The sequence below is a fragment of the Rhinolophus sinicus genome, linkage group LG01, assembly GCF_036562045.2.
Source record: "Rhinolophus sinicus isolate RSC01 linkage group LG01, ASM3656204v1, whole genome shotgun sequence".
NCBI lineage: Eukaryota > Metazoa > Chordata > Mammalia > Chiroptera > Rhinolophidae > Rhinolophus > Rhinolophus sinicus.
This window is the reverse complement of record NC_133751.1, coordinates 84,130,766-84,147,540: the sequence shown is the minus strand read 5'-3', so window position 1 is coordinate 84,147,540 and position 16,775 is coordinate 84,130,766. Positions and strand designations below refer to the sequence as shown.

At 32.4% G+C, this 16,775-nt stretch overlaps 1 protein-coding gene across 2 annotated transcripts in view; it reads right to left on the bottom strand.

The window, feature by feature from the left end:
* The window catches only part of PROS1 (protein S), a 68,615-nt gene that overhangs the window by 34,260 nt on the left and 17,580 nt on the right, over positions 1-16,775 (bottom strand). For both annotated transcript variants that reach the window (XM_019755543.2, XM_074333221.1), the window contains 2 exons: positions 9,347-9,504; positions 5,842-5,866 (listed from right to left, as the gene is read on the bottom strand). In XM_019755543.2, coding sequence (XP_019611102.2) covers positions 5,842-5,866; positions 9,347-9,504 — 183 coding nt within the window. The remainder of the gene's footprint in view (positions 1-5,841; positions 5,867-9,346; positions 9,505-16,775) is intronic.

Here is a 16,775-nt window from a genome sequence, read left to right as displayed (position 1 = left end):
GTTCATCTTTTATATCCTCAATTTGACTTCTAAAATTTTCTTTATAGAGGTCTTATATGTTCTTAAGATATTTCGAGATAGTCTATGGGATTTGCTGCTATTGAGAATAGTATCAACTTTCATTTTCTATTGGAAAGTCATTGTGTAAAGAACTATTACTTATTTATATGGAATAGTTTTAGAACTATATAAAATTTCTTATGTGTTCTAATGTTTTGCCTACGACTCTAGTTTTAAGGTATATCATCATATCAATTACAAATAATGATAGGCATATATTTTGCTTCATGATCTACACAATTATTAATTTTTATTTCCTTATTGAATTGCCTGTAACCTCCAGTACTTCTCCTATTGTTCTCAATCAAAAGACACTGTGACTAAAGTTTATCCATTAAGTATAATGTTTACTGTAAGTTTTGTTCCCCTTCCTTCCTTCCCTCCTTCCTTTCCATTTTTTCTCTCATGTTGTGTATATATCATTAGTATGACCATAAGTGACAATTTTCCCAGGACAGCTCTACTTTATTATTTTTCCTTGGCATTTATCTATTGTAGTATTTGGACAAAATGTCAAAACAGGGAAGATAAATTGTTATTCTATATATAAACTTTACCAAGCTCAGAAAGTTCTTCAATAATCGGTTGCCAAAGTTTTTATCATAACTAAGTGTTGAACTTTATCAACTGCTTTTTCTGTATGAACTGAGGTAATAATAAACTACACAGAGAATTACATTAATGGATTTCCTGATGTTAAACCAGCCTTGAATTTCAGGAATAAAACCTACTTTATCATTTTTAATATACTTTAGATTAGATTGGATGTCATTTTATTTAGAATTCACTCACAAATTAGAAGGAATTATGTTTTTATTTTGTGGTTTTGGAATCAAGATTACAACAGCCTTTTAGAATATCCTCACAGCATAGATCTTTTTCTATTTTCCAGGATAATTTTATAAGAGGAAACTTAACAATTGATTTACTCGAAAATGTGGAAGAAGTTGTCTGTAAAACACCTAAGTCTGGATTTGGAGGGATATGGAGAAAAAGGTTTTGAATGTGGTTTTAGCTTGTTTAATACTCATTTGAATGTGGTTTTAGCTTGTTTAGTACTCATTTGTATAACAAAGTTCTCTGTTTCTTCCTGTGAAATTACAGATGTTTTACATTTTTCTAGGAATGTATCTATTTTATCCAGTTTCCAAATATATTATGGTATAGCTATATATAATACTTTTGATTGCATTTTATTTTATTTTATTTATTTATTTTATTTTATGATGATCTTTATTTTATGATTATAAATCTAATCTATAAGGGGTTATAGTATTTCTCATTTTTATACTACACTTTATGTTTTGGCATTTCCTCTTTGCCTTTTTTTTTTTTTTCTTGATTATTCTTGCCAGATGTCAGTCTAACTTTCAAGCCTTTTCAAAGAATGAGAATTTGCTTTTATTTTCTCTTTTATTTTCCATTTAACCTATTTCTATGCCCATTTTTATTATTTCTCTATTTCTTGTTACTCAGGATTTACTTTATTGTACTTTTGAAAAATGTTGTTGATTTGAATGCTTAGGTCATTTAAAAAATATTCCAGTCTGTCCTCTTACTGCTGACTCAGCAGTCAGCACCCTCATTCCCATCCGAACATACTATCCTGTTTCCCCAAAACTAAGACCCAGTATTATATTATATTATATTATATTATATTATATTATATTATATTATATTATATTATATTATATTATATTATTAGAGCATTTATAGTAAAATAAGAATGGGTCTTATATTAACTTTTGCTCCAAAAGACACATTAGAGCTGATTGTCCGGCTAGGTCTTATTTTCGGGGAAACACGGTAGTTCAAGCCAGTCTTTAGTCTACCCATGGGTTTCTCATGTTTCTTGTTCTTTTTCATTTTAATTTGTTACTATTAGTGCGTGGAACGCTACTGTCGCTCTTGAGATGATTTTAAGAGAAGGAGTCAGCAGACTGAGCTAATTCACCAACTTGGCAAGAACTAGAAACAAAATTATTTCTAACGTTTATATTTAGGTTCGGAATTTAGCATTCTTTCCAAGAAGTTTCTCTCCCATTGATAAAATACTTCACTCTATCAGGTGATATTTTAAAGGTCAATGATAAAGATAATAGAGTTATTCATTCTATTTTCTAAGGAAAAGAACAAAACTTAAAAATTTATGTTTGAATAATACATCCCCAAGTATTACTATCCAAATTCCATGTTTTCAATGCAGTAGTAGGATATGTGGATAGATTGAAGTTCTTTTTAAACCCCTGAAACTCTAAATCTAAATACTGTCCAAAAAGTATGGGTTATTAGTGGTCTAATCTCTTGGGTGTCCTTATCTCACTGTAAGGAGTTCCATGCATGGGCTGTGGTAATTAATAAAACTACTGTTAGGTTTACCAGGGACAGGATTATAAAGGGTTTTTTTCCAACTAGGATATATATATATATATATATATATATATATATATATATATATATATATATAAAATAACAGAAAAGTTTGACTTGGACAGAGCATTTGATACACACAACACACACACACACACACACACACACACACGAAGGTCTGACAATTAAGTTAGCAAACTTGTTATACCTCTGTGGCTAGCCTTTTTCATATCAGAGGGATTAATTCATTATGAATTTGTACCAACTGGACAAACAGTTAACCAAGTTTTTTATTTGGAAATGTTGAAAAGGCTGCATGAAAAAGTTAGATGACCTGAACTTTTCGCCAACAATTCATGGCTCTTGCATCACGACAATGCACCAGCTCACACGGCACTGTCTGTGAGGGAGTTTTTAGTCAGTAAACAAATAACTGTATTGGAACATCCTCCCTACTCACCTGATATGGCCCCCAATGACCTCTTTCTTTATCTAAAGATAAAGGAAATATTGAAAGGAAGACATTTTGATGACACTCAGGACATCAAGGATTATATGATGAGAGCTCTGCTGGCCATTCTAGAAAAAGAGTTCCAAAATTGCTCTGAAGGGTGGACTAGGCATTGGAGTCAGTGCATAGCTTCCCAAGGGGGTACTTTGAAGGTGACTGTAGTGATATTCAGCAAGGAGGTATGTAGCACTACTTCTAGGATGAGTTCCCGAACTTAATTGTCCAACCTCGTATATATATCAAATAACAGAAAAGCTTAACTTTGGTAGAGCATTTGTTTTCTGTTTTCAATAGTGGAATTTATTGCATATTCCTATGTGTAAATAAAGACCAAAATATAAAATTTGAATCAAAAAATAAATCATGATAAAAGTATATTTTTGTTTCATATTATGGATTGGTTAAATACTAATACTTTATATTTGAAGAAATTTGCTGCAGTAAAAAGTGTATCCTCTTATACTTATTTGGTATTCCCCATAGCTCTGAAGTTAGAAAATACAGTTACAGTGTGTATTTAAATAGAGAACCTGAAAAGTTAATTCACTTGCTAACCCTGACATAGTAGAAATTTTTAGATCTGAGACTACAGCTTACATCTTATTTGCTTATTTATTCATTTGGTACTTAGCTTTTAAACAATGTTGTCCAATATTATAGGCAAAGAGAAGAGAAAGTTGGGTCAAGTCAACAAAGAGGAAGTGGAGAAGGACAAAAACAGAAAAAAGAAAAATATTTCATCTAAGGAACTTTTCCAAAATACATAATGTTGTGTTTAAATGTCATTTATATTTATCCAAATATATTCTGTGATCAAAGTTATGTATTATCTAGAGTGTTGAAAATACACTCTATTTTCAACATAAAATAGATGTTGAAAATATCTTAGGTCCTCTGAGACAGAGACAGACTCAATAGAAGGACCTAAGAAATAGGGATAAAATATTATGTTTTTTAATGCAAGCTTGTAATATTTTAATAACCAAATATTGTCTGTTTTAGTTACAAAATATTCAAATTTCTATCTAAAATGGAGAAGCTAACATAGTATTGCTATTCTACCTTTTCTCCACTTTCACAGTGCAAACCCTTAGTTTTTGCTTTAGAAAGTAAGTCAAAAGAAGAGATGTTTTTCATGGATGTATACTTATCTTATATCTCATTGTTCTTTTAAGATGCAGCTAAGGGTTTCAGAAAATCTTGTTGCATTTACAAATCCAGAGACATAAATATTACTACACAGTTTTTATAGTGTCCCCTTTCCAAATTTAAGTAAAACTCTTTAAGTGTGTTATTAGTAGCTAGAAAATGGAAGGGGAGAGAAGTTAGGGAAGAAAAATGAAGAGGACTAGCTTGACATCTTTTAAGTGATTTGCAAACATTATCTTATTTCTTGCTAAAAACTTATTAAATTCCTCCTATCCATGTAACAAATGAGAAGACTGTGGCCCATAGAGGTTAAATCACTTTAAGATCTTGCAGGAGAAATGTTGGATTGGAAATTATAAAAAGAATTGTAATAAGACAACTGGAAAACACCTAACAGCCCATAGGACAGAAATGGGTCATGTCATGGAGTTCTAAAGAGATACCACTGAACTGAGGCCTTGTAGTTGATGAGAGGGTGAAATGAGATGTAGTACATTATAGTTGAGTCTCCTTGGCTCAGCATGTGCCACACAAATAAGATTCAGACCATCATGGACACTCAATAAAATGGAATAATAACCACTTCAGGATTATGAAAAAGAGCACTTGGCTCTACAAGAGCCTTCTACACAGTGATCTTAGGGTCTTATCTTGTTAATTGTCCTGAAGGGTAAATATAAGTATATACCATCATTTCAATGTAAGCCTCCCTAGGAAAAGGGGAAAGAAATATACCCCACCTAAAGATGGTCTCTGGAATGTTTGCATACGTATTCAGAAACAAAAAAGAATCAACAAAAAGTATAGCCCCAAACTGTAAACTGCAAGAGAAATAAAAGTTCAATAGAAAGTTATTTACAAAATTATATTAATAAGTTTTAAGCTGCATAGTTATTAATGTATATCAGCATACACTTCTACATTTTTTTCAAGGACGATTCACTTTTCATTTTCTGCAGGGCTTGCTGCTCCAGTTGGATGGGATGTGAGTGGGGCAGAAAGATGCACAGATGGGGAATACTCTGAGCCTAAATGAGGGAGAGTGCACCTTTGTGAGCTGAACCTACAGAAAATCCCATCAAAAAGAGATATGCAAATTAAACTCGACTTCCGTTGTTAGGAAATGTTGACAACTATCCCAAGTACTGTTAATACAAAATATTTTTATATTTGCTTAAAGCAAACTGAAACCTTTTTATATTTAATTGATGTTTTGTTGAAATCATCTAATCTGTCTGGATGGAAATGACTCCTCAGTCCTTGAGCGTCCAGAATCATGTACAGAAGCAAAACGTGGGAAGGGATACTGCAGGGAATGATGAAATGACGTCGCAAAGGGAGAGGTTGTTAATAACTTCTATAAATATGTAAATGATAATTATTTATGTCACAAGCTCTGGAGAGTACAAAGATTTCTCCTTTCATTAAAAGATAACCTATCACGTAATTCTAATTTAAGCCTTAGTGCAATGACTCTTTATGCAAAAGACACAAAAATGAAAAGACTAAAAGTTAGAATGCCACATGGTAATTAAAGAACCATTCCAAATTTTTCTACATAACTTAAAAAAAAAAGAAAAAACAAAAAAAGCCCCCCCAAAACCCCAGCAATACTGCATTTAGAATGAGTTCTTACTGGGAAGGCTAATGAAATTTTATTGGATGAAATACATGGGTGAAGGGTTGGACTTTACCATATCTAAGCTCTCTTCCATTTCTAAGATTATATGACTGAAATATTTTGAACTTACCTAAATATTTTGGATAAAAATATTCCTAGAAAGAAAGAAAAGAAAAAATATCTTAGTATTCCATATTTCACTATACAGTTAAAACTATTTTTAGTTTTTTTATCTTAAAGATGCAAATAATTTCCATGTAACTGTAATTTCTATATTATAACCTTCTTTTTCTACCATGTTTTCCTGAAAATCAGACCTAGCCGGACCATCAGCTCTGATGCATCTTTTGGAGCAAAAATTAATATAAGACCTGGTCTTACATTATATTATATTATATTATATTATATTATATTATATTATATTATATTATATTATATTATAAGACCCGGTCTAATATTATATTAAAATAAGACCGGGTCTTATATTAATTTTTGCTCCAAAAAACGCATTAAAGCTGATGGTCCAACTAGGTCTTATTTTCAGGGAAACATGGTATAATAAAATATACCAGAAGTAGGTAACTAATAATGTTACATTAATAAAATGCTTAGGCTTAAGTCAATATTGATCAATTAAATCATGCTTCAAAAGCTTCCAATCTAAAAACAGGTTCTAAAGAAGTTATTCAATGTAATAATATGTGCCCCTTTTTTGTAAATCCATTAATTTTTCCATAATGATTACATACCCATTTGACACATTTCATGTCATGCTAATTACACACACCAGGTTCAATGTTGAATAACACTGACATCATCTGAAGTGAATTGAAGTAGACATTTATCTTTCAGCATCATAGGTACACACAATACCTTAGTTATTACTGCATTTTGCCATGTATAATGTACTCCTGTGTATAATGTACACCCACATTTTTGGCCTAAACTTTCAGGGGAAAAAATCTTTTGTTTTACTTTTTTAATTCAAAATTTTATTTGTTTACATTAAGGTACTTGTTTTTTGTATTACAAAGGAATTTTGCATTTATTTTTTAATATATATGGTACAAGAAATTTTATGTAACAAAAAACTAAAGAACATAAGAAGAACAGATACAAAGTACAAGAAATTTTGTGTACTTGTAACAAATTTATGATATTTACGCATAATAGAAGGCCAAGAACTCTTCCTCATTGCAAGTTCGTTGTTAGTTCAACAAAACCGATTATCGTATTCCAGGGTATTATTTTGCATACGAATATCATTATTAATTTCTAGAGCTACACTTTTAACTCATAAGCATAAATAAAAGAATTAAAAACATTTATATAGATACAGAATTAGTACTACCCATGTATAATTCACATCCTTATTTTTCTCTCACAAATTTGGGCAAGAAAGTGCACATTATACACGGCAAAATACGGTAATTGGTTATGTACCAAAAGCTAGTCTGTAAATCAGAATTTGGACTAAGGAATGAAATGTCAAAAATGATTTCTAATGGTACAGTTGGTTCCCAGGCTAGTTCATAAATGCCCTCGTAAGCCATAATATATCTGTGTAATATTAATAGCACAAAAACACCTCATGAATAACCAGTATTCTACACGAACAGGTATTCCTATACAAAACATAACTTCATCCAGTACAGAGTCAAAGTCCTCACTGCTTCCTCCTCTCAATATAAACCTACACAATACTTACCTACTAGTTTATAAGGATGGGATCTCCCACCACGTATTTCACACAGTAGTGTTGTCTTCAACAGACCAAAAGCCAGGAGGATAAGCAACAATGAATGGGTTCAAAAAGAAATGAAGTAATGGTGAAAGGAATATATTAAGGACAATGGGGAGGTAAACAATAGTGTAGAGATTGAGAATGTGGTCTAGGGTGTTAGGGACGTGGCTAGAGAGTGGTTGTGAAAGGAGAGAAGTGAGACGAACCAAATGTTGTTGTTTTTTTCCTTTCATTTCTCCCATTTCTTCCTGTCCCTCTCTATCAGGTTGTTCTCTTCTGCCAGTATGACCAATGTCAGAATGAGGAGAGGAGAGGAAGCACCTTCATGAACTTCCCTTCTCCACTATCTTCCTTTCTCTTCCTTATTGTCTTCTAACTCAGTCTCAATTTGCTACTCAGAGGCTAAGCTATAAGAACATATCTACAGTGTTAGAAATATATAGTCAAGTATTTATGGGTGACATAGTAATAGTATACCTCAGGCATGGAGACTTGCTTTAAAATGTACCAGAAAAAAAAAAAAAAAAAATTAGAGTGGGTGAGGTAAAGAATAGGTAAAAGAAGTATGGCAGATTGTTGATCATTGTCAAAGTGGGAAGAAGGTATATTAGAGTTTATAATATTGTTCTCTCTATTATATATATAAATTTCCATGATAAAAATAAATGTGTGTGTGTGTGTGTGTGTGTATCTATTTCCTACAAAATAAGAACACTTTGCTATATTGTGTGGAATAAAATATTCTTGTCTTGCTAATTATTGCTTATCCACAAAAGGAACAACACTGAGAGAAATATTTTGATTCAATTCCAGAGAGTATTAAAAATGAATCTTTGAGTTACCTTGGAAAAAATTCCCTTTGAACCTATTAGAGTTGGTGGCAGTACTACAAGAGAACTCAAGTTATTACTGTCTTTGACAAGTTCTCTAACTAGAGAAATGGTTTTCTCATTATCTCTTACCTAGTTTCATGGTCTTAGAGCCATAGCAGAGGTAAAGGAAATACTTTTTATATGTTTTCTCCCTTATTTCCTTTTGGTTATATCGTTCATCTCAGGAAAAAAAATATCTGAGGTAACCGTGAAGGTTATCAAACCTCACTTCTCAATGTCACCCTAACCCTAATTCTTAGAGGCATTGTTTATTCTCCTGCTACCTGTAGAACATGTCAGAGAATATCCGCCCCTAGGAAATAAGAAGACTAAAGATAAGGTCTAAGGGCCCCATATTTCTGTATGATATTTTGGGGTCTTTATGATTAGACATTTTAAAATTAACTTGGAAACATTTATACACTAAAGATATAAATTCTAACCCCAGGAATGACTGAAGACATAAAATGGCTCAGGAAACTTCCCAAGGGTTTATGGAATAAATTAAAGTATACTTGGGGAACACAGTACTGAATGGATTCTTCAGTAAGCATTCCCTGACTAACCATTATGTATGAACTCTGGATTAAAGCCTTAAAAATGCCAATGGAGAGATTTAATGAAGTATAGTGATAACAAGGCAAGCATGTGGGTGTGTGCATGCTCACACACAAGCATTCTATACTTGAGAAGGTTTCCCCCTCACCCAATACTACTAAATTCTGGTTGGGAGAAAGGATTTAAAAACCATGAGGTCTATGCTACTTGATAATACTGAGGTATAATTGAATTACAGTTTGGTCAAAGCACATTGCTTTTGGCAATAGTGTCTTCCTAACAAGCACACCTTCCTTTGAAGGTACTACCTCCTGAAATGCTTCAGTGGTTACATGTGCAACGTGATATACACAATCACTAACTTTAAAAAGGAACACAAGGGAACAAAGACTAAAGCTGGAAATGTTTCATCTATAACTGTATGTCCAGGTGTGCTAACATGAATTTTCATGAATTCTTACCGTTTCAGGGTTATTTTCAAAGACCTCCCTAGCTTCTTCTTTACTGCACAGTTCTTCAATGCATTCTCTTTCAAGATTGCCCTTTTTGGTTTCTTCAAACATACTGTTTGCCCGACGTTTCCTAACCAGGACTTGTGAAGCATGTTGCTTTGACAAAACTGAAGAAAAATATAAGCGTATATGAATAAAGCTTTCATCTCTCCACCTAAAATATATTATTTTGTTAAGCAATGAGAATTAAAACTATTTTTTGCCTGTAAATTATACAGCATTTAAAATCAGTATGGTTGAACTGAGAAGAAAATGTAGATAATAGCACTTTGGTTAACAACTCAAAAAGTAGGTTTGGTGTGCAGCTACAGCTCTTGTATAATGATCTACACAAATTAATCAAGTTCCTGCTTGAGGTCAAACATACCAGGCAATATTTACTGTTTACTTTATAACTAGTTTGGAAATAGCATTATGCTGAAACAACTATGTCAAAAGTCATAGCCATACCATCTTTAAAGCTAGAGTAATAAACTTTCTCAATTTTAATGGAAAACTTACATGATCACTGAGGACATACAGATATGCAGGAATATAGTCCAATCAGCTATTTAAAAGATACTTGATAGGCTAACACACTTAATTATTCATACAAACAGTAAAATAAAAATTCGTGGCAAAAGGAAGACCATAGAGAAGGCTCTTAGATCCACGGGGACAAATCCTATCGTGCCCTCTGTGACCTTCTTCATCCTCTAATGAAGGGCATTTCAATCCTATCAGAAATGCACCCAATTCTTTGCTCCCCATGGTACAGTTGTCTATATTTATGTCCCCACATCCTCTCCTCCCACTCTTTCATACACTCACACCAATCCATGACTCCATCATGTTGTTCTTACCAAGGTCACAATACTAATTCTAATGGTTAATTATCAGTCCTCATCTTACATGACCTACCAGTAACACTTGACAGTGTTGATTATTGCTTCCTGGATACAGTATTTTAACCTGGTTTACAAGTCATCAGACTTTTTTCATTATTTTTACATCTCACGGGCTAGGCCCTCCTCATCTCCTCCTTTTGCTGACCTCTTAATATTGGCTATTTATTTCTTGGTCTTATTCTCTACCAACATTCACTCCTTTGATGATCTCATCCTCTTTCACGGCTGTATCGTAATAATACATTATACATCCAGCTCTAGCCTCCCTCCTCACTTCAGATGGTATGTCCAATTGGCTACTGGACATCTGTACCTGGATGACCAATAAAAATCTCAAACATGGCGCACATGTTTGAACGTTTAATTTCCCCACTCCATCTGAATGGGTCCATTTGAAGCCTCCCAGCTGATGGTAACTTCTAGGTATGCAAAAAATCTTGAAATAATCCTCCATTCCTCCTTCTTCCCCCTCATATTCCAATTCTACATCATCCTAAATTCTCTCAGCTTTCTCTTCAACATTTATAGAAGATATGACCACTTCTCACAACCTCAACTGTTATTTTTGGTATATCTGTTTTCATTTAAAAACTTCCATAATTAAAATTAAAAAAACATGTTCTTTCACCAACTATGAGCCAAGATTAAAAAATCAGGCAATACTATCTGCGGCATTTGAATATGTGAAGATCAGTTTTGACAAAATTATTGTTAATTTGTGGAACTTAACTAGTTAACTAATGTTATTCATTATTGTGACAGATCAATACGGATGTATAAGTTTGCCCAACATTTCTCAAAAAATTTACTAATATAATTAAAAATGACTAATAGAATTACTTTTTCAGATTTGTTACTATAACATTTATTTTATTATATTATTTAAAAATATTTAATGGAATCATTATATAGAATATCTAAGAAAAAACAAGGCAAATTAAAAAATTGGTAACTTCAACTACATAAAAATTTTTAAATAGTTGAACAATAACAAAAATTATATAACAAAATTCAACATAAAGCAACAGGTTGGAGGAAAATATCTGTATCATATAGAATAGAAAAAATTACATCCAGAAGTTATAAGCAAATTTGCAAATTAAAAAAAAATAAAACAACAAAAGCCAACCAGTACAGGAATATGTACAAGATTAAATACAAAATAATGTAAATAATATAAATAAAATATAAACAAAACAATATAAATAAAATCATATACAAATCACTACAGAGAAAAATCACATGGGTAATAAACATATGAAAAGATGTTCAATACAAATTTAAGAAAATAATTCTATTTTTGCCTATTCAATTTGCAAAAATTTAAAAGACTGATAATGTCAAGTATTGGTGAACATAAAAGGAAACAAGTATTCTTGTACATTGGTGGTGGGAATATAAACTGGTAAACATTATTGGAAGGTATATTGTTAGTACCTGAAAATTTCCAGCATGTGCATACACTCTTTGACTTAACAATTTTGCCCCTAAGTATGTGCTACAGATACACACTTCTGATGGAAAATGCATAAAATGTTTATTGAAAGATTGCAATATCAAAAAAATTTAAAAACAACCTAAATACCAAGAAGGGAATGGAAACATAAGCTATAAAATATATCTGTACCAGAGAATTATAAGCAGCTGTTACAAAGAAGGAAGATAACTTTTGCACTGAAAATCTCCAAGATATATTAAGTTTAAAAATGGAAATTGTGGACTGCCACACCTAAAGTATAATCCTATATATCTCAGCCAAATTTGTAGAGATGTAAATATTTTGTGGACACATATACAGAAAAGAGTGAAAACATACTCAAGCTGCTAATTGCAATTACATTTGAAAAAAAAAAAAACAAAGTATAAGGTTTTGTTTTAGGTATTTATTTTAATATATGAACAGAACATAATTTTGAATGAAAAATTTTCAAAGCACAAATAAAATCTATAAAAAACTTTCTAAATCCTGATTTTAAACACAAAGACTTCTTTCACTGAGATGCGAAAGTAATATAAATAGCTAAATTTATTTTTCTCTTATTAACTGTTAATATGAAATAAATACTCAAAGTTTACAATAAAAAGAAGAAAAAAAGCAAAGGATTAATTAATCAACAATCACCAAAGTTATTAGTTGAATAATTAAACATCTTTCAAGAGTTAACTAAGTAATGTTACTTTATCTCTCTTAGTTGCCAAATGGAAGTTTAAAAGTGATAACTAACTAAATAAGTAGTGTTGGATTATATTTTTAACTCTATCTTTTATCATCTTTATCAGTGCTCATTAAGATAAAGATTAAATCAAGAATGTGTGTATCTAAAGATGCCATTCTATGAGCACGCTACCTACCAAGTGTATTACTCATTGATAAATGGCATCAACAATGAAAGAGTTTGACATTTGCAATTATCTCATTTATTTGAAGTGGTTGTAAGCATGCTACTTTATAATAAATATAGCAAAAACTCGGCCCTTCTGAGCTTCAAAGTAAATACATGAGTCTTTCTGGGGAAAACAATAACACTTTCTTTGAAAGATGAATACACTAATTCAATAATAAAAAAATATATCAAGGTCAAATGCACTTAGGAAACAAACCATAAACATAACTCTTTGGCATTTCTTCCTGACAGAATATTGACATTTAAGAATATCTCTTTCTTAGGACATACTAATGGCCAATAGACATATAAAAAATGTTCAACATTACTAACCATCAGAGAAATGCAAATTAAAACCACAATGAGATATCACCTCACACCTGTCAGGATGGTCATCATCAATAAATCAACAAACAACAAGTGCTGGCAAGGATGTGGAGAAAAGGGAACCCTTGTGCACTCTTGGTGGGATTGCAAATTGGTGAAGCCACTATGGAAAACAGAATGGAGGTTCCTCAAAAAATTACAAATAGAGCTACCTTATGACCCAGGAATTACACTCCTGGGTATTTATCCAAAGAAATCCAAAACACTAATTCAAAAAGATAATGCAGCCCTATGTTCACTGCAGTGCTATTTACAATAGCCAAGATACGGAAACAACTGAAATGTGCATCAGGAGTCGATTAGATAAACACATTGTGGTACATATAAACAATGGAATACTACTCTGCCATAAAAAAGAAAAATATTACCATTTGCGACAACATGGATAAACCTAGAGGGTATTATGCTAAGTGAAATAAATCAGGCTGAGAAAGAAAAATACCATATGATCTTACTTTCATGTGGAATCTAAAGAACAAAACAAACAAACAAACAAAACAGAAACAGACCCATAGATACAGAGAACAAAATGATGGTTACTAGATGGGAAGGAGGGTGTGGGCTAGGTGAGAAAGGTGAAGGGATTAAAAAGTACAAATTTGTAGTTACAGGAGAGTCACAGAGATGTAAAGTACAGTCTGAGGACTATAGTCAGTAGTATTGTAAGAACTATGTATAGTTACAGATGGGTACTAGATTTATTGGGGGATCACTTCATAAATTACATAAATGTCTAACTACTATGCTGTGCATCTGAAACTAATATAAAATATTGAATGTCAACTATAATTTTTTAAAAATGGTCACGGGGATGTGTAGTGCAGCATGGGAAATATAATCTAATAACAAACTGTACAGTGTCACGCAGGGTAGTGGACTTACTGGGGTTGTCACTTTCTAAGTTATATAAGTATCTGATCACTATGTTATTCTGTATAACTGAAGCTAATAAAAAATAAATAAATAAATAAATATATGTATGTATATTCATTCTGTGAGACATATAAATATATATAACTCTCTGAAGTCTGGCACAGAATTAGCTTTTAATCAATGACAGTTATTAAATGTAATATTAATTTTTTTAAGTTAAAAAAAAAGAATCTCTCTTTCCCTACAAGGACCCCCTCCCCCCCACAACCCCACTGCAGGACACGGACCAGGTATAACAACACACATTATATTCCTGTTTGTGAAAGCGGAAGTTTTCAAATGTACAGGGAGAACCATGGTTGTGGTTTAAAGGAATGCCCACATAAGTTTATAAAACTAAAAGGAAACACAATAGTCTCCATTATTTCAGAGATGATGCAACTCCGGTAAAGAACATGAAAGATATTTGCCCTATGTTACAATGATAAAAAATAACAAAAGTATGACTTAGATCACAGACATTCCAATGCTCAGACCTGCAACCATCTATTACTATTTTGATGTTTCTCAGAAAACAGGCAGAAGTTTCTGAGTCGACTGATGAGAGGAATATTAAAAAGGAAAATTGTTACACCTCTGACCTAAAGGATCATGCAGCTAACAACACAAAAAACTACTTTTGTCTAAACTTGAATGTTTATGCTTTATTTTCTCTGGATTCAACCCAATAAGCCTTCAAATTGGCATAGTATTTAATAATTTTCAAAGTGTATGTTAGTTATTTCATTTGATCCTCAGATAAATAATGAAATAAATTACTGCGTAGAATTATCATCCCCATTTTCTTATTGAAGAAATTAAAACGGAAAGGTTACATGATTTCCCCAAAGTCATAGAGCTATAAAGTAGTGCTAATGCAACAGGACTTTACATATATCTATCTATCCTCCTAGCCTTCTGCTCTTTCTTCTGTGTAGTCTGTCACTCAAATGCTCACAATGTACTTAATTAAAAAAAAAAAAAAAGAAATTATGTGGTTGTGAAGTGGACACTTTTGATAGCTTAAATAAGATATTCACTGTCCTTTTTAAAATAAACCGATCCATCTAACAGAGTGTGCTTTTGTAGGAGTCTACTATTCTTTGTCAAAAAGATATAAACAAGACATCATAGATCCAAACTAGTAAGAACTACAGAACTGTAGGATGAGACAAATACGTGGTTAGAAGTGCTTTTAACAGCTGGCTCAAAATCTGTCTGCCCCCAAACATTCACCTAAGGGGCCTGCAGGAATGTCTAATAAGTTCCGTTATTTATCATAATAATAGCCATGGCACATTAGCAGGTAAATGCTATTTTTGCATGATCTCCTTTAATCTAATCACAGCTGTTCTAAGTAGAGAGTAATTTTCCCATTTTACACATGAACTAAAACTCAGGGAAGTTGAGTTCAATTTTACCAAGTTCACACAGCTGAGAACAGAGCCAACCAAGCCTGCCTCCAAAACCTGTTCTATTTTTGCATTACCACACTGTCTCTAATCATTTGTTTCACTTCTTTAGATTAAGAAGTTTTTCAAGAAAGTCCTTGTGAAAACCCAACTATGTTGCTTGAAAAGTGTTACATTCAGATTCAAAATTTTAGGTTATAATGTTTAGTTAAGAGTCATTCAAGATTAGAAGTATGACTGAATCTGCTTGTTTTTTTTTTAACTCATCTCAGTCATCCCTGCTTCAAAACAGTGACCACAGCAGGTTGAACAGTTATGTCAATCACATAACAATTATTCAAACACTAACTGAAATTCTCTTTTGAAATTCTCTTTTGACGTCTTCACAGCCTTCACGTGTCCCCTTCAAGATTTTCAGTGGGGGCAAATCTTAGTGGTTTTTTTTTTCAGCATACGTTCCATTGCCTTATCTCCAAAAAAGAAATGTATTATTATTGGTACTTCACTTAAGCACCTGTAATAAGGATAGTGGAGTTAGTATTGCCTCTACTCACAGGAAAATTCCTCTACTGTTCACTTCAGTTCGATCTTAGTCAAGATCCTTTCTTCAGGCCCCTTTCCCACTTAGTTGTCTTGCTTTGTTCTGGCAGGTCAGAACCACTGATCTACAGGTTGCCCAAAACTGATCAGTCAGATGAGGATGAGGTAGCACAGGAAGGAGGCCCAAGCTTTAGGACAGTTCATCCTCTGAATCTCTTCCATTCTGCTCTCTTGTCCTATGCAAAGATGAGTCAAAAAATCCTCCCCCAAAAGCTCATGCCTTTTTAAATTTTGTTTTCTGTCTCTCCTTTCCCCAGGCCCTTCTCATCTGATGCAGCCCAAGAATGAAAAACTGCCCCTAAAAGAATGTGTCTAAGGAGAGAATCTGTGGCTCGCATTTGGGTTGGCAGAGTGTTAGAATTTTTGTTTCTGCTTCAGTGTGGGACCAGGTCAGGGAAAATGACTTTCAAAATACAAATAAAACAATTAGATAATACTTAGAGATATAACTGTGTCTCATGTCTCAACTGTTGAACAGTATGTTTTCCTTAATCAAAGCCTGAAAAAAAGGTAGAATTCAGTTAATAACACTAGGAAAATATTATGGTCAGATATTACAAATTTTATTTTAAAGTATCACATTAACTATAAAATCTTTCAGTTTTTTCATAACTATTTCTATTACAGAAGATTTCCAATTCAGGAGGGATATTAAAAAACGTGAAGGTTGCAAAGATTAAGAAAAACCTAAAGACCAATTTTTAATTAGGCATTCATCATCCTATAGAATTATTATGAACGTTCAGAAAAGTTTGTATTAGCCTTCAGAAAGAAATGCTATGTCTCTGTATGTATG